The following is a 24407-nucleotide window of genomic DNA, read 5'->3' as shown; positions in this document are numbered from 1 at the left end:
TCTACCTGTAGGTGCTTTTAATTCAGTCTGAAGTGAAGTTATTGTGTACAAGATACACCTGTCACCACGAAAATGATTTGTTGAAATGTTAAGGGATGAAGTCTTTGGCTGGTGAAAGTACAGCAGATGATTTCCACTGTGTTAGCTCTTCACAATTAAATGCTTTGTTGTTAAAACTGGATCATATTTCTTCTTTCCCCCCAATATCAGTCTATCAAGCAAAATTTAAAATAGCAGTTTTAAGTAAGATTCAACATCGCCCACTTTGGTCCAGGAATACATTGAACTATGGTTGCAGGTGTTGCTACCTTCAGGTTTCTAAGAATACAGCTGGCAATTACCAGAGTTGTTTTTGCAGCGAGTGTATTGCTGAGTGGGGAGAATCTGAACTGGTTCATGGTAAACAGTGGGATTCTGGTTTCCCAGCTTCCCAGGTGCCAGGGGAAGGTTAACAGGAGCTACATTCACCTCCAGCGCAGCAAATAAACTACATTTATTACACGTACCATTGTCACCAAATGGGGCAGAGGAATAGCTAAACATACAGAGCAGGACAGGGAGAGAGAGAAGCTGTGACCAACTGCTAAGATAAACTTAACAGCAGGATATGGTGTGTGAACAGCTGTAGGTGCTATTAGTGAGTAAGTTGCCAAAAAAGGAGCGCTATGGTCAGCTATTGTCACTTTAGATGTACAGTTTAAATGAGTAGTTAGTTGCTGCTGTAATGACCGGTAACAGTGAGAGAAGCTACTAATAACTCAGAAATGCTGGCAACTAGAAATGATACAATAAGCTTACTGCAGCAAGTCACCACATCAGCACATCTGTCTGTGATTTGTTTTATTTGTATGTATGTGTATCTAGGATTTGTTAAGCTTTCTCAGAAGAAAAGCCAACCACAGCAGGAATTGGGAGTTGGTGCACCCAAACTGAGGAGGAAAAAAATTCTTACAACCTCCAGCAGTAAATAGTTATGCAGATAATTTAGATTTTATTTTCCGAGGTTTTGAGGTATCTGTCGCTGAAGTTTGTTCCACCACACCAATACAAATGTGCTCACAGCACTGAGACAGTACATGTAAAAAAAATTACACCCTTACCGTCAGGACAACAATTTGTCAGTGCCTTTTAAGATGGCCCATAAAACCATTAAAAAAACAATTAATAGAAATGTGTTTGAATGACAGTCAGGAAGAAACAGGATCGGCATTATGTGCCCTCTTCAGGCTCATAGACTGTAGACTCTGGGTCGTAGCCAAGGAAGTGATAGAACTAGAAGCAAAACACTGCCTATAAATAGATCCTTTAAATACAAATAAAAATACGTTATTATATACATCAGAATCATCATTACTGGAGTGCAATAAGCAAAGTGGCAGTGTATGATAAATACAGGTAAAGTATGATATAGATAGTGTGAACAGATGGTAGTGCAGTGTGTTCACACGTCACACAGAGGTGTTGTAGTGAACAGTAGGAATTATTTCCTGACACCTCCTTTGTGACAGTGGAGCTGAATGAATCTGTTAGAAAATGAGCTCTGCAGTCTTTGCAGTGTGTCTGGGAGGAGACAGGAGGGCTTGTCCATCATGGAGATGTTTGTTGTTTGTTCAGTGATCTGCTCCTCACACAAATGTCTCCAGGTTCTGGCCAATGATGTTCCCAGCCTTCTGAATGAGTGTGTTGATCCTGCTGGCATCTCTGGCACAGATGCTGCTCTGACACACCAAGAAGCTGCAGAGTGATCAGAGAACCTCTGCAGGTGGTGTGATTCAAAGTTATACTGCAGGGTGAACATGCAAGACTCCAGCCAGCCTGCAGGTTTAAACCCAGAACCCTTTTGCTCAGAGATGACAGTACTAACCACTGCACCACCCTGCCGCCCTCATGAAATCATGCAAGTTCAAATATTCTCTTACATCTCGTGGCAGCTTGTGTAAAGAAGCTTCCAGAAACATCATCCAGTCATTCTACGCAACAGTCCACAACAACCTGAGCAGACAGCAATAGCTATGCCCTGCAACTCTTTTCTTTTTCTATTAAAAATGCAATTTCTGTCGAGAGATAACGTTTGAGTGTCAAGTAACGGAGCAAAATTAAACTTAACTCATGGTTAAGTTTAATGTCTTGCTGTGAGCTCCCAGGTTAATACAAATTAACTGTGAAATGAAGTCAAGGTAGCCTGAGGCCGTCAGTAGTTTAAGAAATGCAAGAGTGAAAATCCTTACAGCTACAGTACAGCTGCCTACGTACAGTACTAGTTTTCCAGTGATCTGATTGGTTGGTATTTGGGCTGTTGACAAGTTATGATCGGATAGATCCTCTGCCCCGGAGAAGAACTGTTCAGCATGAGTTACCATGGTGATTTACAGCGATAATAAGTGAACAACCGTCGTGAGACTGAACACCCAGAGTTAAACCTGAAGTTACCTCGCTAAACACAAATCGTGCTTCGTAGTACAGACCTCAAGTCGAGAGGAAGCGTTTATGAAAGGAGAGATTTTTTTTTTTTTTTTACTATTCGAACGCAGCCTTAGAATTCACGCGGGAGATTTCTTCTTCCTTCACGGTGACGTTTGTCCAGGGGTGTGTCGTAGATTCTTTCCGCATCTTAGTGTCGCATTCAGCAAACACAAACACAGTCCAAAGAAAAGCAGAAAAACCGTCGGAATTTGAAAAAGTATGGAAGAAATTCAGCAGCCGACACCTGCTTATCAAAACAGGTACGTACTTTTAACTTCCTGTCTACATTCGACATGAGAGGCACGCGCACACACCGAGAGGAGGTCAACGTGGCTGTGAGTCAAACAGAACTCACGGTGGTCCGAGGTTGTTTTCCTCAGTTTTTGTTTAGTTCACTTGTCAGCGTGTGTCATATTTAGAACACTAGACCGAGTGAATCTGTACCCCTTTTTCATTCTGTCACCCTGTTTATCAAATTTAATAGAGAGACGTGTTCTCTCGAGCTCAGCCCCATTTCTGCCTGATTCCACGTAAAACTAGCTTAAGATGTGTGTCCTGACAGTATACTTTTTAACAGTGGTTAAAGAGGAATTTGGCTCCAAAAGTAGCAATACCACTGTGTAACAATACTTGAAGTAAAAGCCCTACGATTAAAATCTTAAATTACATAAGTATTACCAGCAAAACGAATGAGAAAGGATTACTAATAAAAGTACCCGCTGTGCAGAAAAAAATATCCATGTGTGATATTAGGCTATATATGATACTGCGTAATATAGATTTTCAAATTGAGATCATATCCATTATTAGGTAAGGTATAGTTTTTGGTCGTATAATCTACAGCAGCATATAATAATACATAACATTTGCATGCTGAATAAATGCTTTGTGTGTTAAATCTGAAAAACGTCTCAATATTTCCCTCTGATATGTTGAGTGAAATGTTGGAGTTATATAAAGTAGCATAAAATGGAAATACTCAATCTATTTTTTTCATTTCATAAATCTACATCTATTTTCACTAACCAAAAATAATAATGTTTCTTCTTTTAGATGGCTCTGTGTTGACGCAGGAGTAAGGTTTTTACCCATAGATTAAATCAGAAGTCAAAGAACCACTGGGCATGCTGCCAAAACTGAACCAAGTCAAAATGAAGTCAAAATATATTTCTTTGCAAAGCTTGTGCACAAACCCCAAAGAACAAGATTCCAGTAAATAATCTGCAGCTTGTTCCCCTGGTGATTGTAAGAGCGGCAGCCTGGAGGATATAATTTTCAGGCTTATAGTGAGATTATGTGCATAAAGCTTCTTCTCAAAAGATTACTCTGTGGTGTCTTGAAATGACTGTGCTTATGGTAAATTAATGACTTTGCAAATCATTACCAATGTACCGTGTATGCACACATCAGGTACAAACAAGTTGAATTTAAATGTTGGAACATGGATAGGTGTGAAACAGAGCTCAGAAATGAGCTGTGATTTCACTCAATAGAAAGCCTCCTAACTCAAGAAGTGCTTAAAGGATTTGTTTTTCCCTTACACAAAACTTTACATCCTCTATTTTTTTTATGTGTGTGTTTCTCTTAAGTGGCATAACCAGGAAGAGAGATGACTATCTGGAATGGCCGGACTACTTTATGGCAGTAGCCTTTTTGTCAGCACAAAGGAGCAAAGACCCAAGCTCACAGGTGTGTGTGTGTGTGTGTGTGTGTGTGTGTTTGTTTGCATGTCAGGGCTCCAGACTAACTTTTTCCACTAGTAGTTACGAGAATGCTATGACACAACAGTTGAAAACATCACTTTTCTCCAGCTTTGAGCAGGTGGTTTGATAAAGCAAGCGAGCACGTCCCCATTCAAATACAGAAAAGGGTTAAAAATATTATAATTGTCCTAAAACTTAGGTTCTCTAAGGTACATGAACTTTATATTTTCAAGTGACAACATTCCTGATCAATACATTCAAATCCCTTACGTCCCACTTCCATAATGGAATAATTGGAAGATTTAGTTGTGTAGCACAGGGTAGAGGCCCAGCAAGGCCCATAAACTCTTGAAAAAGTAATTATTGCAAGTAACCAGAATAGGAGGATGCTGTTAGAGCAAGTGACAACATGGAAAATAAGGCCCAGGTTAAAAATACTGGAGTTATCCTTTCAGTTGATGCAGCAACATGTTTTACAGATCACACAATATTAGACTATTGACTTTTGATCTTAGGTTATTTTATGATATATTAGACTGTTTGACAGAAAAAACAGCTAAACCAAACTGAACCTCTCTCTCTGCAGGTTGGGGCATGTATCGTGAACCAGGAGAACAAGATAGTTGGCATTGGTTACAATGGTATGCCCAATGGCTGTGATGATGACTTACTACCCTGGTCCCGGTCTGCTGATGACCGACTTGACACGAAGTACCCTTATGGTGAGAATGCATATGCACACACTCCCTTTTAATTTAGCTTTAATTTCGGACAGTCTGTCATCATGATTGGTTTTATTTGATCTGCAGTCAAACAGTTTGAGGAAAATGTGCATGTACAACTAAATAATAAAGCACACAGAACTCTGGAGTTAATATAGTACAGTTTTAAAGGCATTTGTGCATGCAGCAAGATTGTAAGTCATTAGTTGTCCATACTAAGCTGCTGAGTTCTCTTCATGTCTTAGGTACTAAACTTTGGCCTGTAGAGGGAGGTATAGGATAAATAATGAAGAAATCTTAAAATCTTCTTTCACATTCTACTTTACCCTTCTCTCACTTTCTTCTTTTTTCCTTGCTTGTCTCTCAGTGATTAATTTTGGTGTAATAGAGGGCAAACAGGTAGTCTGCATCTGTCTCCACAGAAAATCAGTGTATTCACAAAATATTCCTGCATAATACCTGACTCTTAAACAAGACCAAAACACAGAAAGCCCAAATAGTGGTCCCTTGATGCTGCAGTGTTTTTACAACCCCAAAATTAAAGTGAACTAATTCACTGGTTTTGTTTACACAGTATTAGTGTGGTTAAAATGTAGCGGTTCCTTGAGAGTGGTGCCAGAACAGCTAGAGAACGGTTCACCTCTCTGATTCACTCCTCATTTCTCCTTGAGGGTAGTAGCACAAGGCTACATTAGCCACTTCTAAATTGGCACAACAGAATCTCCAAAATGTAGCAGTCCAGGGGAATTGCAAGTAATTTAGGCCCAAGGTTTTGACAAAGAAAAAGTACAAATAGAATTAAATAATGTTATCTCGTCCCGCTTCATCAGCGTTGACCCTTTGTCCACTGTGGGTGCGCAACACTATATTGGTGGAATTAATAGGATTCATTCTCTGGAGAACAATAAATATGTTCACTAAATCTTATTGCAATCAGAATACTAGATTTATATGTTTTTGTATATAAGTAGAAATTGTGGCCTGATACTAGAGGAAAGCAGAGTTTGCAAGATGGAAAGAGTTTATCCTCTTAGCAGCATGAATCTTCTCAGTAAACTTAAAGACAATCTAGTCATTCGATTTTCATATTTCCCCTAGGTTAACATTATGTTAGAATTTATGCAGACAATTGATCCAATGGAGACAGTAGCATCAGCAAAGAGCATGGAACGCTTTATTAGCTTTCAAAACTAAGAGCAAGTGCAGGATTGAGGGATGTGTGAGTGATATTTAGACTGAGGCTTCCAGCTCCACCTTAATACACTGGAGGTAAATGGAGTTTTGTTTGAGGTGCTCAAAGCCTTGTTTGCAGAACAATCTAATTAAGGCTAAAACAAGAAAACATGCAGGGTCTTGTGCTGACTGGGGACCATTTCAATTCTCTGTCCCACAGTGTGCCATGCAGAGCTGAATGCCATCATGAACAAGAATAGCGCTGACGTGAAAGGCTGCACCATGTATGTGGCTTTGTTCCCCTGCAACGAGTGTGCCAAGCTCATCATTCAGGCAGGTGGGTGTTGACAACACACACTCTTACACCCCAGTCAGTTCAGTAAATATTGGTAGATTGACACTGATTTTTGAAGGTCAGTAATGATATTTTATATTATGGATATTTATTATTATTATTATAAGTTTTAACTGCTTAAAAATGGTGCTAACTGTGTACTACTAACTACTGTTGACTGTGTACACTACTGTGTAATGTTTTGTGCTAACATTCAGTGTCTAAAAGTTGGGAATGGTCTTGGCAAAATTCCAAATCTTCACTATTATCAGCAATAATAACAGATATTACTACCCAAATAGATTTTTATGCTCAGAAACACTGTCTCATAATAATCCACCAGTGCTTTCTCAGCTGGAAGCAGTAACACAAACACTCGACTAGACTTGAGGGGAAAAAAAGCATTTGTCTGCTTTGGAAGAATCTGGGAAATGCTGGCATGCATGATTATTTCTATTTATACATTTAAAAACTGACTTTAAAATAATTTTGGCCTTCAGTGCCTCTCCATTTAAATGCCTCACACCAAGCTACCTTTTCAGTTCAATAAAATGGTATTTAAATCAGTTAGTTTCCATCATTATTATCAGGTCCTTTGCAAGCTTCTTGTCACCCAACCTCTGTCTCTCAGTAGCAGTAGCTTGCACATTCCACTTCAGGCTGGCATGTTCTTATCGGCTTTTCACATCAGGTTCAAATAGCTTCAGTTGCTTTAGAAAGTAAAGTCAAATCCCTGCTGCAGTCTTTTGTCTGTGCGGACACCTGAGTATTTATACGAGGACACCTGAATGCTTGTCTGGATTTTTATGACCACTGGCTTGTGGTCAATCACTTACCTTGGGTCAAAGACCATTTCCTGTGTTTGGGTGACATTTAGAATGAGGTGGTTGATGTCACACTACTTGATGAAGGTGTCTTATCTCATTGAGGTACACAGACAGCTCCATGTTGGTATGGAGAGGATATAATATTTTGGATGAACTTTCCTACAGTGATTGTCTCTGACAGTGTCCCAGTGACCTTCACATGCTGTGTCCTGTCAAAAGAATAAAACCATCTAATCAGAGTATAGGAGGTGGGGTTGCACAGTGTTAAACTGAACTGAAATCAACAAATAAATCTTGAGTGCAGGCTTTTTTGTCCTCAGGGTGCTTGGAGATAAAGTACGTTGAGAATTTAAAAAGTCTGTGTTTTGAATTTTAATTATTGATTGTAGGAATGTGTAATGAAGACTCCCACTCCCACGCAGAGCATTCTTTTGTGAGATAAAAGAGTTACTGCAGGCTTAGGCCTCATCCAATAAATGCCTCAAAACCACATCAGACTCAGCAACTCTGAATCACACACAAACAAAGTGAATTTATACAACAGCGTTTGAAATACTGTGTTTATGAGAATTGAAAGCTGCTGTTAGCCCCAGACCTGCACTCCTGACTGATGCAAAGTTCATAATCTGTTTCAACCCACTGATATCCTGTTGCAGTCGTCAATTGTTTTCAGACTTGCTTTTATGTATTTGATTGGCATTTTTTGCCCAAAAACTCTGCATTGTTTTTTTTGTTTTTTTCTCTTTCTCAGTACCCTCTGTCTTGGCACCCAGGCTGAGTTGTTTCATACAAAACTTGGCCCTGAAAGTCCCTGAATGGTTAATTATTAAGAGTTGAACTGTCAAAAACTTTGCTAACCTGCATCATCTAGACTGTGTAGGTGTGATTGACTGTTACCAAACAAACAAAGCACCAGCTGTTATTAACATCCATCTACAGAAATAAAGAAATCTCACATGTGAAATACCAAAACTGTCCTCACTTCAGCAGAAAACCTTGCTCCTGTAGGACCCAATCAGTTAGAGTAAGAAGCTGTTTCAGTTTTGACAACTTTTAACTCCCCCAGATGGCTGATTCATCATTCATCATTGCCCCAGCTGCTGGAATTTCAGTTTGTCCGGTTATAGTTAGTTAATAGTTCTGGCAGTAATTCACCGAGACATCTTCCTCTGAGCCAAACATCTGGATGGATGGACAGACAGATGTAGCCATACAGGATATAGGAACATGGGTCACTTAATTCAACACCTCCTTCTTTTTCACATTGTTCTCTCACTTCCTACTGTTAACTGTAATGTGGTCAGGTAAGAGGCTGACCTCTACTAAGAAGACTGATGATGGTCTTTATTTTGTACTCATGCCCTCTGCATCCCTCCATTATCCCTCTGTTCAGGTATTAAGGAAGTGGTCTATCTGTCTGATAAGTACCATGACTCACCAGAGATGACCGCATCCAGACGGTTGCTCACTATGGCAGGCGTACAATACAGGTGAGCTGCACACAAGATAAAATAGAGTGTTGCTTTCTTACCTGTACAGGAACATTTCACCCTGATTCTCAGGCACTGTTATGTTGTGATGGTGTAGTAATTAGTGCTGCAACATTCACTCTATTGTTATTCAAATCTGTATTATTATTTTTCCATACGTTTTTCAGTCATTAACTACTGTTGCTTTGTACTACAGAAAGAATTCAAATATCAAAATGTTCAGCTCCTTTAGGACATTTTTGCTTATATTAAAGTTTTTTATGCTATTTATAGAAATTTTTCCAATCAATTAAAAAATGAAATGAGATCTATGACACAACCCTGCTTGACAAGAATAGTAGCAGTCATGACATGCAGGAGGCAGATGGACATTACAAATTATTAAGGGCAGCCAGAGCTTGGCTGGTTGATCGAATTAAAGGTCAGACTTGGTCAGGTCCGTAAAGCTGAGAAGTAGTTCCTTGTGCTTCTGCTGTAATTGTCTGTCTCTGACAACGTCAGTCATGTCTTTCCGCTCGAAAACAACACATACATGGAGGCGCGGTGGAGGCAGACTAAAGGTGAAGGAAAGGAGTGAATTTTAAGGGAATGAGAGCTGATTTTAAAACACACACACACACACATACGTGCCACTTTGCATGGTAGAGCTAATGGATAATAATGCTGGTTAAACTCAGTGTTACAGAGCAGTACCAATATTTCAGAATTAAAGGTCCACCTTGTTATTGTGCCAATACTCAGTACATCTTAATTTTCTTCAAATCAGCTGATTAACTCACCTCACAGGGATCACTAAAGCTTTACATTTACTTTGTATTTTAGTGATGGTGACATCTAGGATTCATAATAAGAAACTGTGTTATATTGTGCTTACATTAGGTTTCTAGGTTGTTTATTAGGGCTGCACTGACAGAAATTTGACATGAAGTTGGCGTGTGTCATAGCTATCAATATATTTTTGTAGTATTGATACATGCCCACTAATAATTTGCTGAGAGACACAGTGTCCGAGAGAGAAATTACATGTTGGGACAAGTGTAAAAAAATTTTTGTAATTTTTTTTTTTTTTTTAACTCACTTAAGCAGGTTGGTTCCTTTTTCTCTCTCACACACCCTTTTTTTCTGTTGACAACTTGCCTGGACCTTGTGAAAATGTATCAGGGGACAGATCAAAGTATGACTTGAAAAGACAATGAAAAGGTGACTTTCATCCTCACGCATGGGTTTATTTGGTGTTGCCTGCGTGTGTCCTCACACCTGTGCAATCCTAACTCGTGTGTGTATGTGTGTGTTGTTTATTGCTCTGTGTGTTTTGGCAGGCAATTCAAGCCCAAGAAGACAGAGATTGTCATTGATTTTAATTCCATTAACCACCCTGGAATGCTGAACAGCGCAACCAAGTGAAAATGCAAACGGCTCACCTTGGGGAGCTGCTGAATGAAGCGGGGAGGCAGAGTAAGACTGACGAGATTGAAAGGGACTTTGATGCCTCTTTTCTGTATGTCGTCTTGCCCCCTGCTTTGTCCAAAGGAAAACTCAAGGATACCTCGACTTTGGCGCCTTTTGATATTTTGATTTAACTGGATATTCAAGATAGTTTAATCTGAGGCTTCGCCCTTTTTGGCTCACTGTGGCGGAAGGTCTTTCTGTGCTGCTTTCACAGGTTTTTCTTTTAAAATTTCCTTTGGGTTTAGGAATACACAAGGACTTTGAACACACTGTCTTGAGTGTTTGATTTTAAAATCTTTTATGTTGTCAATCAGATCATCTCATGGCTGTCTGCACAGCCTGAACCTGAAATCTGTTTTTTTCCTCCCTCAAACAAGGTTTCACATTTATACAGACTGTTACGTCCTGATATTCAGTTAATTTGACCTTTCACATTCACAGTAGAAGCTGCCCAATAAATTAAGTCTTGTTCTGTTGAAACCTTGGAGCTGCTTTGTGTTACTGTCGGCCTCTTGGCATCTGGGTGAGCAGTTGGGGTTTCAGGGAGTACAGATTGTGTTTACACTATTTTACAAGTACGCTGTAGACAATGGCAATTTCACTTTTACTGAGCAGGGGTTTCTTTTTAATGCTGATTGGTTGAATCTCATCAGAGTTGCACTGTATACTCTGTAATTTGCATTAAGTTGGCACAGTTTGAAATTAGGTTCATCAACCCTGTATTCACAAACAGGTTTTAATGCTGTGGCTGAATGGTGTTTACATACAGTGTGTGAGTGAGAGAGAGCGAGAGAGAGAGAGATGTTAATGTTGTGGCTGTAAAATGTGAACACACAATCATTTTAGCAAAGATGAAAAAAACTAATTTTTTGAGGATTTAATAGCCACAGCTCCCATGAAACTTTTAACAGCACATCTGTAACCTATGGAGCTTTACTCTTTCAAACTAATGGTTTCTGTTAAATGACAGAAGTAAATCAGTGTGTCTGATTAGAAGGATTAATGTATGAATGACCAACTGTTCTTCTTGCCTACGCACGGTGATATTTTACTGTGTGTGTGTGTATGAGGTTTTTAATATATTGCCTGTAGGAGATATGGATCTTTAATCTTTGGATCTTTAGTTTTAATGATCATTTTACAAATGTATTGCTGCCTTCACTTGGTGAGACAAAGTTTCTGTGATTAGAATTTGTTATTGTAAAATGACTTGATTTTAATTGTAGTGACACAATATAATCATTTCTTCATACCCTCACAATGTGTCTGTGTATTTATGTACAGTGGCTTCAGAGAGGGTTCCCCTTTAGTTTTTACACACTTTACCGAGCTGTAGATTTCTTTTAAAGGGGAAAATATACAATTGGTCGTCATATTTTTACACCCAATAACCCATCATAACAAACTGAAAATGTTCTTGGAAACTTTTGATAATTTAATAATAATCAAAAACATCTTTCATGTATAAAAGTATTCAGACCTCAGGAGCAGGTTTTATTAAAAAAAAAAAAAAAAAAAAAACTCATTTGGCTGCATTCATCCTTTCCTCAACTCTGCCCCCATAACATGATGCTGTCACCACCATGCTTCACTGTAGGGATGGTATTAGCCAGGTGATGAGCAAAGGCCTGGTGTTCATCAGACACGAGTTCTGCCCAAGTTTTTGTCTCATCAGACCAGCAATGCTTTTGGTCATGTTCTCAGAGTCCTTTAAATGTGGTCTAACAAACACCAAGTGAGTTTTATATCCCTATACCTTGACTAGCTTAATCTAGTCACAAATGTGACTAAATGGAGAGACCAACAGGAAATGCAGGGAGATAAGGGGGATGATATGCAGCAAGGGTCCCTGACTGGATTCAAATCATAGACATTTCAGTTTATCTGGGGAGTGTCTTTGCCCCGTATACAGTTTTACTCATCAAATGCATTAATTTACAACCAGTAAGAGTATAGAGTATAGAGAAGGCATTTCTATAACAAAATCCTACTGACTTAGTCTTTTTAGTCTTCTGAGCATCTTTAACACGGATGACAGGCCACTGCTGTTTTCTGCAACTATCACAGTGTAGATGCAAATATGGGAATGTTTCCATAAACTCTGGATCTTGATATTTGTTGTAGGTCATCCCCTCCTCTGTTATTCTCCATGTTGTATTTTTTATGAAAACACAAATGCCAGGTTTGCATTGTTTCAGTTTCACTTGTTCAGATATTATATCTGCCAGCTATTGTTTGACAATCTGCTAGTGACATATTCATGGGAACATTCTGGGCCTGTGGTCACAGATTTTTCATTGTTTTGCCTTTTGACCACCGATTCATAGAGGAAGAACTCTCTCTCTCTCTCTCTCTCTCTCTCCTCTCTCTCTCTCTCTCTCTCTCTCTCTCTCTCTCTCTCTCTGTGTGTGTGTGAGAGAGAGAGAGTGGAATTCAATCCAACTGATGAACACAAACACACAATGTCACACACACATTGTTTTCCATTTGCTATTTGACATTTTTTACCGGCATGCCTACACATGGAGACAGTAAATGCATCCAGCACACCATTTCACTGATTGATTTGCTGCTCATTTCCATGTCTAGTCTGAGCCAGTGTATTAGAATTACTCTGCACCTCAGAACAGATTCTGTCACCACCTCTTATGGGGTGTGTGCTGGGGGGGTTTACTTGAATATTCTTGATGTTAAAAAGACTTAAAAAAATATAAAAATATATATTTTAAAACATGTATGTTGTTGATGTTTCACTAACATTGGTAACTGTGCATCATAGACTTGTCTGATGTCTCTAGGTTTCATTTTTTTTTATTTGTCTACAAATAATCAGCAGTTTTGGTGAGTAAAATGCATTTTATGTATATTTTATTGTTTCAGTTTTTGTCATTTTATTCAGTTTTTTTATAGCATTGCTTTAGTAATGGCATTTATTCTAGCTACATGACATGCCTGTCTGTGCAAAGTTCCGTTATACTGCTTTTTTTTATAGGTTGTTAATGGTTTCTATAGACGTCATAATGACAGTATTAAGAGCTGGGTTATTTCAGGTAGGACACCAGTGAGGGCCGCCACTGTTAATGAGACTGCTCTTGTTAAGGTCTGCAGTGACATCCACTTAAACACAGACAATGACAGAGCTTTGCTTCAACTTGTTATATTACTGGATCTCAGTGCTGCATTTAACACATTGACCACAACATATTACTAGACTGACTAGAAAGCTGACGTATGGAGTTCCCCCAGGGCTCCATTCTGTTCAAGACCCATGTGCTTCTGCTAGCTCCAATTATGGAAAGCAACAAAGTAAATTACCATAATTATGCAGATGACACACAAATGTACATAACCATATCACCAGGGGACTATAATCCCATACAAGATCTAAGTTCAACCACTAGATGTGCCAGAATTTTCTTCAACTAAACAAAGTTAAAACTGAAGTCATTGTTTTTGGGGGAAAAATAATTAAACATCAGATGGAAAAGCCAGAAATCTTGGTGTAGTCATGGACTCTGACCTAAATTTTAACACCCACATTAACACAATTACGAAGTCAACTTACTATCACCTTAAGAACAAATAGAGGATTTAAGGACTTATGTCTCAGCAAGACTTGGAAAAACCTGTCCATGAGTTTATGTTCAGTCGACTCACCCACTGTAATTGTGTCTCTAAAAAATCAATTGTGCAGCTTCAGCTGATTCAGAATGCTGCTGCTTGAGTCCTCACTGAAACTAAGACAGTAGATCTCAGTTCTCAGATCTTTACACTGGCTTCCTGTCAGAGAGCCAGAGAGCAGATTTCAGAACACTGCTGTTGGTTTATAAAGCACTGAATGGGTTAGGGCCAGTATCCATTTCTGGTCTGCTGCTACGTTATGAACCATCCAGACCTCTCAGGTCATCTGTGACAGGTCTGCTTTCTGTCCCCAGAACTAAACATAGAGAAGCAGCATTCAGTTTTTATGCTTTATCTGGAACAAACTCCCAGAGAACTACATGTCTGCTGAAACTCAGTTCTTTTAACTGAAGAACTTTCCATTCCCCACTGCATTTTATTAATGATAATTACTAATTTCTTGCACTGCACTTTAACTTTTATTCCAGTACTTATTATTTATTATTTTATTTTCCATTCTACTCTCATATTACTGCTACTCTCACATTTTTTTAAATTTTCCATTAACTCTTTAATTTATATCTAAATGCTTTTTAAATATTGTCTCATATTATTTACATTTATCTTGATGCTTTTTATCTCCTATGTAAAGCACTTTGAATTATCTTGTTGCTGAAAATACAAACAACCCTGCCTTTCCTTACCTTCTCCAAGGTCAACTTGACTCCTACCTCATTTTCTGTACTAATGCAGAAACGAGGCACTTCATCATTTCCTGATTTTGTTATTTTCGTTATAAATGAATTATTTCATTTGCGTACGGCAAATATTTGGTAAGCTTGGTTCATAACACCAAACTATTTTGTTTATGCTGTTGACATACGAGGCAAGAAGTTGGTTGGTAAATTTCCACTACACAATCAAACATTAAAATATGTCCAAATATATTTTACAGCAGCCTTTTAGTTGGGCTCTTGGAACAGACATTTTGTTGCATGGGTATTATGACAAACTTTGTTTTTAAATTAATGGAAACTGGTGGTTTGAGATAATAACATTACCAACAATACAATCTCAGCTCTCCAGCAGGAAAATATGGTGTTGTGTTTTTAACTGTTTGAATGTCAAGGGAAACAACATACAAAATAGTTAATTATTTTGACATTTGTTACAATTTCTATGGAACTGAGGAAAGAACATTCCAGGGACTCATTTGTTCCAGGAGACAAACATTTTGGCCCAACACCTGGTTTGGTGGTTGTTTGTTCCTTCATGCTTTCACAGATCACTGAACAAAAGTTCACAGTGGGGTAGTTGAGAGTTTGGGCATGTATTGAAATGCCTTGGGGTGTGGAGAGTGCAGCAAGCCTGAAATCTGGCAATGACACTTGCAAACCCCCGCTGATATAATATGTTCATTTTGTGCAATGAGGCAGTAAAATATTACTGATGAACTAAGCCGACACCAGATTGAGATTACAACCTCCTGTTGAAAACCACAGGCTGCTCAGACACATTAAGCACTTTCTGCATCACTGGACTGGGCTGCACTTTGATTCTGGCCACTAAACAAAGAGCGAACTGCAGATATTACACAAACACAGGGAGTGGATACAATTGAATCACATGCTATATTAGCCAAGGCACTGCTGAGGGAAGACCAGAACAGGAGTGACAAAGCTCTCTTGGGGGGGGAGAAGCGAGGGCAGACTGAGGAGAAGATGGAGGAGGCAAAAGAGAGAGTGAGAGTGAGTCATCATGGACAAAATAAATGAGCACACCGGATCACAGCCTTGTTCTTAATTTCACAACATCCTCAGCATGTGGGAACCCACAGCTGACATGCATGGAAAAGCATACACAAAGGAAATAATCAAAAAACAAACAGCTATGGAATAAAGAAAGCTTTCGGCCACCACTATTCTTTCCTCTATTTAAGCAAACAGTGTTTACGTGTTTGTCATTTGTTTAAGACTGAAGTTGGTAAAATTCTCTTGCTGCCCTAACAAGACTGATCATTTAGAGTTTATCAGTATCACTTTCTCTTCCTGATAATTCATTTGGCCAATAAACATCCTTAAGATTTTGCTGATCACTCTTGTTTGGGAAGTCCTGTGGGCCACGCCAGATCACATTCATTAAATTAGTGAGTCATTTAGTGACTCAGCCCAAAATGTGACAGTATATTTGGATAATATTTGTGTGAGTGGGTTGTCCATTTATTGTATGGCTGGTAGTTTAATCCCCAGCTCCTTCGTTGAATTACCCTTGAGCAAGACACTAAACCCTGAGTTGCTCTTGGTCGTCTCTACCTTGTCTGTGCTTTTACTTGGCTTGTTCAGCTCATTCAAGTATGTTGTAACAAAGTTCAAGTAAGAATGAGAGGAGGACACAGTTCTGAGAGAGAGTAAAGTACAGAAAGAGCAGAGTTGAAAAGTCTTTACCTTCTCACCATTTTTACTGCAGGAGAGCTCAACTGAGTTTCCTCAATTACTTCTGCTTCAACCAGATATCATAAATGTTCAGTCAGAAACATTCAAAATGCAAATGTAGGTGCCTGTGGTGTCAGAGCAGCTTCTTTGTGTGTGTGTGTGTGTCTATGATGAACCAGGCATCTGGTTCTGGTAGACACAAAATGGTGGTTAAAATTTGGCCAACTGGCAGAATCAGTTATTGATTAGCTGACCTGAGTGACTTCACATTCATGCCAGACCTAAGCAAGCTTCATCACTGATTCATTCAGCTGTCACAAAAAGTATCATCTCACATCAGGAGCCAGCCACACTTTTACAACATCATCATCACAAGTCACTGACTAAATTGAGTTTTGAATGGAATTTGATGCATCACTCTGCTGAAATGAAGTCTTGTATATGTCTGCAGTCAGTAAATAGTGTCAAATTCAATTGTCTGATTAAAGTAGCAGAGGCATCGAGTTACTATAATCGATCCATACTCAAAGCTGCTGATGGACTAGGTTCCTCTGGTGTCACTATCCTCTGAGTGATCCAGTGTCCTCTCATGGTCCAAAGACATGCAGGTCAGGTGGACACATGGACATGGTTCTCCTGACATCCAGCTGCATCTGTTGGCCATCTTTTCTTCTGTTTTCCCTCCTTACCCTTCACCTCTTGTTCTTCCATTGACAGAAGTTGTATCACTGTGTTGTCCTCTGTCTATATATATATATATGCATGCCAATTGAAAGTTCATGAGATGCACCTCTAAGCTAATTCATCAATTCAGGACACGTACAAAAAACAAGTGTAATAGAAATGTATAGAAACTATGCTTGACTGATTCCTGGATGTTTTGGGGAGTAAGACCATTCAACACCAGTAAAATATATTTTGATCAACATGCAATAATCAACTGATAATGTAGGAAACAGCAGACAACTGCACATCATCATGAACATGAACATGAAAGTTGCAAAAATATTTGCACTTCTTCAAAAGAATGAGAAACGACTTTAATGATGTTCACAAATGACAATAAGAAAGTTAAACAAGATAGTTTTGAGAATTTCAGCTCTGATCTGAGAGATGTCCTAAAGCAGCTGAGCAAATGTCTGCCAGTGACATCAATATTTGCTTGTCTTGTGATAAGCAAGATATTGCTTATATTGCTGATATTTTGTGCTGCACAGATAACATGTTGAGGTTGTAGCTACAGCTCTGGAACATGGATTACACAGTGGAAAGTACTGTAAGTATATTTACTCAAGTTCTGCACTGGAGAGCCACTTGTATTTAACTTGAGTAGCATTTTATGATGGAAATGAACTTTTCACTGCACCACATTTTTCTGACAGCTCGTCACCAGTTATTCTGCTGGACACCATTGTGGAATAAAAAGAATTTTCTTCCAGTAAGTCATGTTTGTCTGGAATTCAGCTTATAAAGTTTTATTTTTGTGCTTTATAAGCTGTCATTTGTGCATGTTAAACTGCTCAACACTTGCCCAGGGTTCAAATGGTATTTCAGGGGATTTTACAATGTAATATTGATTCAAGAAAATATTTCAATCATGAGACTAACTGAAAGAAGGACTTTAAGAATTATTGAGAAACAAAGGAACTGGGCTATGGGCAGAATAAGAAGAGCCCACTGCAGATATGACCCATACTGGAATAACCCCCTGATGGAGTCTAGATATTAGAGGTCGTAAAGAACCGAAAAACATTAGTTGACACAAGGCAGGTTGGTTCCATGGATTCATGCTGCTGATGTCAAATTCTGACCCTACCATCTGCTGCCTCAGCGGAAATCCAGATCCATCAGACAAATTACATTTTTTCCAGTCTTCAGTGTGCAGTTTTGGTGAGCGTGTGCCCACTACAGCCTCAGATTTCTGTTCCTGTCTGACAGGAGTGGATCCTGAAGTGCTCTACTGCTGTTGTACTCTGAGACCTCAAGGTTGTGCGTGTTGCTCATCCTGAGATATTTTTCCATTCATTGCAGTTGTACAGAGTGGTTAAGAGAGTTAGAAAAATAAAGCAATTTGAATGTAATTTGTTTTGTGTTAAACTATTTCTTACTTTCTTATATTCAGACAAACATGTAGAGATGTTTCATACCTTTTGACATGTTTCGACTGTCCACTGCAGTCTTTCTCAGAAAAAGTCCTCTATACAATTTTGTATGGGGTTTTATTGCTGTGTTTATTCAGTTTTTTTTTTTCATGATTCTTTGTATGGGTTCAGTTATTCCCCAGATGTGTGGTAGGGTCACTATGTTTTTGTTGTTGTTGTTGTTTTTCCTCTTTCTTTTGGTTTTTGACTTGTGTGTTCTTTGTTCGTTGCCCACGTAAGTGCATGCTGCATGTGTTGTTCCTCTCTCTGTCTGTACTCCTCCTCTGTGATTACACTTGCCCCTGACTACTAACACTTTGTGTGCTGTCAGATGCTTAGATGTCCAAAGTCCTCATCATGTAGAGGATCACAGATGAGGCTGATTGCTGTGATGAAGTGGGACCTGCAGTGCCTCCTCCATGATCCACAAGTGCCAGTGGAGGGTTGAGTAAACATATATATAACCGACTATTAGAAGCTCTAACTAACTACAGTATAAATATATGTTACAGGAGCATGCTCATTAGCTTGGCTATTACAAATTACATGTGGCTTATGTTTGTCAGAAAACAGTCACAAATAAAGACCTCAGTCACCTTCAGATTTTGGTGCACTAATGATACCTCTGGCGTATGGCTGTACGCCAGATCTTATAATACATCTAAGGCTTCTGTCCGGTCTTTACGGTGGATGTATTTTAAGACCAATCAGAGGTGGTTGCTAGGCGGACTAGATTCGGCCGGCCAATCAGCGTTTTTCTGCCAATGTTAATTGACGTATGTCGTCGTTGGTCACATTGTATCTCGTCATTGGTCCCGTCCTTCTGGGAGGAGCGTAGAGAGGCGGAAGTCGGAAAACATTTAAACCAAATTCGAAGCATTGCATCTGTTTGCCAGTACTGTGAGCAAACGTTATTACTGAGGAGGTCTGGCTGCTAAAACAAATGCTGCTGTGGAGCTGAGGAGGTCTGGATGCTGGTTTTTGTCGTTAATGAAGAGGTCTGGATTGCTAAAACAAACTCTGGAGCTGCTTTTTGTCGAACAGGAGTGAGACTGGACGCTGAACACACTTGCGGCGCGAAGGTAAGGCTAACAGTTAGCGGCTAGCGTTAGCATGAACATTGTCGGAGAGCATTATTGGCGAATCAATCTGTTAGTATCAAATGATCAATTTGTGCTCCATCCTGGTCATTTTAACTCAGTTTATAGTGGTTTATCATTGTTGTCACCGGTCGGTGGCCATTTGTGGTCAATTTATATCATTGTGCGTCTCTAGCTGGCTATTTTACACCTGGGTGTTAGCATTAGCCTTAGTGACGAGCATTAGCTTCATAATTCCTCCTATTGTGTCTTTGTAGTTTTGTGTCTATTCCTGGCCATTTAACGTTTCCTTGTGGCCATTTTGTGTTTCAGTGTGGCAGGCAAGCATCTCATTGTTATCATTTTGTGACTTGGTTTGTTGTTTGTGTGTCTGTGTAGATTTGTGGTAGTAATCTGTCTATAACCATCCACTGAGCCCCTGTTGTGTGTATTATATATAGCAATTTGTTTCTGGTGACTTGAGACTTTATGGAGCTTTGAATACAGTTAAATACAAGCCCGAAAGCTAGATTTTAACCCTGTGCTCCTCCACAAGTTTTAAGCCTCAAGAGTAGGTTACAATGTATGAGCTAAGATTACAGTTACTATTACTAAAAATTGCTTTTTTCTCTGATTTTTTCTCTCTCATTTAAGTCATATTCTAGTAACAATTAATTAATTCACCTCAAAACTCAAAGTGTGATTGTCAAGGTTTTAGTATTTAGTTTTCAGTGTTGTATTCTTCTACACTGTTGAGGTTTTGGAGGGAAACTATTCTTTATCAATGAGGTTATTTGTTTTGTGTTGTACTTGTGTTTTCCAGGTTTACTCATTCAGCTGCTGCAGCCTGGACAGAAACACCAGCTGTCACCGCACAAACTAAACAGGTATGTGTTCTGAAGATTTACCCAGTCTGAAAAAAATGTTTTTGAGCTGAATTATTAATGGTAGTAACAGTGCTATGGCTTAAATCCTTGGTATTTAATGAGTTTAGTAATGTATATAATAATAACTGATTAACTGTGGCAAGTTAAAACCCTGCTTTCAAAAAAGTACTTAGGTGAAAGTTTTATGATGCAGTTCACAGTAATGTACATGATTCCTTTAGTGATTAGTTGACAGGCAATTGATATAGTAATTTACGAGATGAGATAATTATTTTTGTTTATTTTTCCCAAATATTTATCGTTATTGAGTCTTAAAGATGTGATACTTTTTCTTGTCATATGTGACAGTAAACAGCCCATTTTCTGACATACTCCTGTGACATTTGGAAAATGTTCTGGATCGGCTGTAATGTTGAATATTTATCTCTGTTTTGGGGTTTAACTATTGATGTGGAATAGGTCATAGTGTATTAATCATTTTCCTTTGTATGTTTCTCTTTTTATTTCCTCCAGGTGTCACCACTTTGTCAATGGTCATAGAGAGTCTTTGTACAATGAAGAAGTTCTTTGAAATCAGGAATGAAGCCTCCAGGTAATTCACAACAGCTTTACATCAACTGTCCAACACAGAGCAGTGACATTAAAGTACATATCTTCAGTAATTGATCTGAAAGTTTTGTCACAAAAAGACCTCACTCATTATTAAAATTTATTTACATAGTTCATGAATGTACAGTTCAAAGAAATGAAGAATTTAAACATCAGCTCTCTCTCTCTCCCCCTCTCTGTTTCTACCTCACCCTGTCCCTCCCTCACTCCCCACCCTTCCCCAGCCCCCCACTTTCTCTCTCCGCCACTCTCTTAAGCCTGGCACACACTAACAGATTTTTAAAATCTTACCCAATTTAGAAAGATGTGAGAGACCACACACACAACGACAAATAATGTAAGATTTCACAGTTTTGTTCTTATAGTGTGTGATGTGCAGCGAGAAGACCAACACAGTACACCACACACTAACAGATTCACCACCAACAACCAGAGTCTGGACTCTCAAACATGGCGGACAACAATGTCAGCTTGCTTCCTGTTTGGCTAATGTACTCTTTCACGTGACAATTCAGAGTGCATGCTGGGCTTTCCTCTGTGTACTGCCCACATACAGCATTTTCAATTGTAAATATTGAGCATGTTTAATATTTAGGGAGGGTAAAATCACTCTGAACACACCTCACACAACAGGAGAATCCAGCCGATTATCTTTTGGTGTGTACCCCGCTTTACTCTTTCTCTCTAATCCTGTCTGTCGCTTTCCTAGTGACCACTAATCAGCTGACTGAGTGACTGTAGCGAGTCGACCCTCCTCTCTCTCTCTTATTCCTCTGTCATAATTGTTTTCTCTGACAATTAGTATTTTTCAGACTCATCATCTGTAACAGCTGTAATTCTCAGCTGTTTGACAGATTTACCCCGCATTTCATTTCTGCAGTTAAGACGTCGGGAGATGCTGTGAACTTGTTTTCACTTGTCATTAATTGACTTCATCTGTTGCAGCAGATCATGTTACAGCAGCTTCAGACTCCTGCAGATTAAACTGAACTAACCAAACACTTTAAGGGCTGATTAATGAAAAATTCAATATACATGGACTGACAACTCTAGCTCAGCAACATAATTAGGCTAAACAATCCACAGCACTCTAAAATACTGTAGTTACACTAATATTTTATTTGTTGCAATCAGTGAAAACGTAATGTACCAGGAGAAAAATATTGCCTTATATTACAGCCAATACAGCATCCTTTCTTTTGCACTGTAGTCTGCAGAATAAGAGAATAACAAGAAGAAAATTTTCATTTATACAGTGGAATTTAATTCCAATAGGGAAACCTTATCTTAAAAATGTAAAGAACTTATTCAGTTTGGTTTCACATTAGAAACAGTCATTTTGCTTCATTTTGGCTTCTATCAACCAAATTTAGTTCTTTAACTGACTTTGGAGAAAAAAACATTTCCATTCACTGCTGTGAATATCAGGAGCTGGTGCAGTCAGTTCTCCAGTCAGAGCAGCTTCTTCTGTCTTTGTGTATAAAGCAAATTTTTTGACTAGTTCTGATTAGTCCAGAACCAGCTACACTCCACACTCTGCTTTCTTAGTAAATGTAGTGTCTTTTACTTCTTTATCTTTTGACAGTTTGAAGTTCAATACCTATAAACTCTCTGTGCTTTTATTGTTTAAAGTCACATCTTTATAATAATGTTTGTTGTGTCTTTCTCCACAGGATTCAAACTTGAACCATTAAATTACAGAGAGAAGAGACAGACGTGAAGACATTTCCAGAAGGTCAGTGTTAGTTTATTCTTTTCAGTCTGACTCTGTCATTATCTCAGCTGCAGTTTGACTCTTTAAAACCTGTTGTCTGGAACAAATAGCAGTAAATTAAAGCTGCTGTAACTTATCAATTTTAATTTGTATTAATTAATATTTTTCAACAATGTAGCTGCAAATGAGTAAAACACAATAAAACAAAAATACAAAACCATAGAGCAGAATAGAATAGAAACCCTTTTAACAAATAAGTCTAAAACTTTTATAATTTGAAAGTCTTTAAATATTAATTGTAAAATCTTCAAAAATACATGTGTAAAAACTAAATATAAATCATCATTTAAAAATACCTTTCAAACCTTAAAAACAGGTTTTGATAAATAAGGTTTTTAGGATAAAATAATTTCTATAACATCAGTTTTAAAATAGAGAAATACAACTCAAATGTTTAGGAAGAAACTTTTAATGATTTTATTCCAGACAACATTTAACAAATCCCAGCAAAGATAATGACAGACATTTGACCACAAGGAAACTCTTGTTAGAGCTGATTAGGGTCAATGTAGTTATGAGCACATTTTCCAAAGAGGAACGTGTCTACTAAGCATCTCTGTGATCATTTAACTGCTTGTGGTACAATTATCAATTAAACAATTGTATCATAAGCAGTTGAATGGTCTCACAGGTGTTAAATAAATAACATTGGAAAATGTGCCCATGACTACATCATAGATGGTAGAGAAAAACAAAGTGTTTTACAGCAGTTAGACGATGGAGGTCTTTTATCTAATTAACAACTTTGTAACACTTCTGACTTCTTTCATCCACTTCAGGTCTTCAGCTGCTGTCGTCTTCTTCTGCTGCAGAGACAAGAACGTGTTAATCACAGAAACTGATCAGTAAATCTATTTTTCCTTTCCTAAACTGACCTAATTCATGTATTTATACCATGATTCATGTTTATCAGAGATAGATAAACATGAACCATGTGTACATACATTAAAAAAATTAACTGTACCAAGTTATTTCACGAAAACTATTTTTACTTACTAAATTATTTTTTACGTGTGCTACTACATTTTTTAACAACATAATATCCTGTGGCATCTTTTAATGACAGAATACACTGACATTTTTATGCCTTAAGACAAAAGAACTATCTTAAAGCAGCAATCTTATCTTTGTTTTCCACAGACGCATATTCACACACACACACCTTTACACAGTGTTTGTGGGTTAAGTTAGATTTTGCATTCATCATTTCATTTTGGTATTTCGCTATTTCAAACAAGTGCAATATCATTGCTCAAATCCATTCTGTTACTGTGTACATAGTCCTGTTTATATTGTTATAAATGATGTTTTATATCTTGTTTGTCATGCCTTTTTATTATTTTTGCTGCTGCAACACTGAAATTTCCCTGCTGTGGGACTTAACTGTTGGATTATCTTATGCTTACTCAAATAAATACTTCTGAACAATGAATATTTTGCCAGCCTGTTTTATATTGTCTGAAAGTGAATATTTTTAGACAGGGGTTAGGGTTACAGCTTTTGACCACTTTTGGCCGGAGGTTAAAGTTTGGGCAACAGATTTTGGTGTTAGCCTTATTATACTATGACATTTTTTGATGACTTTTGAATGACATACTATACTATGACATTTTTTGATGACATACTATGACATTTTTGATGACTTTTGATGACATACTATACTATGACATTTTTTGATGACTTTTGATTACTATGACATTTTT

The 24407-nt window shown here is 38.2% G+C and overlaps 1 protein-coding gene and 2 long non-coding RNA genes across 3 annotated transcripts in view; 2 read left to right on the top strand and 1 right to left on the bottom strand.

Moving 5' to 3' along the window:
- The first annotated feature begins 2554 nt into the window (after positions 1-2554).
- On the top strand, positions 2555-11422 carry dctd (dCMP deaminase). Its single transcript, XM_018660547.2, has 6 exons — positions 2555-2723; positions 4053-4152; positions 4753-4888; positions 6282-6398; positions 8616-8712; positions 10032-11422. The coding sequence occupies exons 1-6, from the start codon at positions 2683-2685 to the stop codon at positions 10114-10116; spliced, it is 576 nt and encodes a 191-aa protein (XP_018516063.1). The 5' UTR covers positions 2555-2682; the 3' UTR covers positions 10117-11422.
- Positions 11423-18944: 7522 nt separating this feature from the next.
- LOC127142466 (uncharacterized) lies at positions 18945-24130 on the top strand. Its single transcript, XR_007813231.1, has 5 exons — positions 18945-19437; positions 20258-20321; positions 20835-20913; positions 22604-22665; positions 23484-24130. It is a non-coding gene; the product is annotated as an uncharacterized LOC127142466 (long non-coding RNA).
- The window catches only part of LOC127142465 (uncharacterized), a 55365-nt gene continuing 54055 nt past the window's right edge, over positions 23098-24407 (bottom strand). Inside the window, exon 3 of the long non-coding RNA XR_007813230.1 lies at positions 23098-23510. This is a non-coding gene — a long non-coding RNA (uncharacterized LOC127142465). The remainder of the gene's footprint in view (positions 23511-24407) is intronic.

The sequence above is a fragment of the Lates calcarifer genome, linkage group LG5, assembly GCF_001640805.2.
Source record: "Lates calcarifer isolate ASB-BC8 linkage group LG5, TLL_Latcal_v3, whole genome shotgun sequence".
In the NCBI taxonomy this organism is placed as follows: Eukaryota; Metazoa; Chordata; class Actinopteri; family Centropomidae; genus Lates; species Lates calcarifer.
The sequence above is the reverse complement of the archived record's forward strand: the minus strand, read 5'-3'. Positions and strand labels throughout refer to the sequence as shown.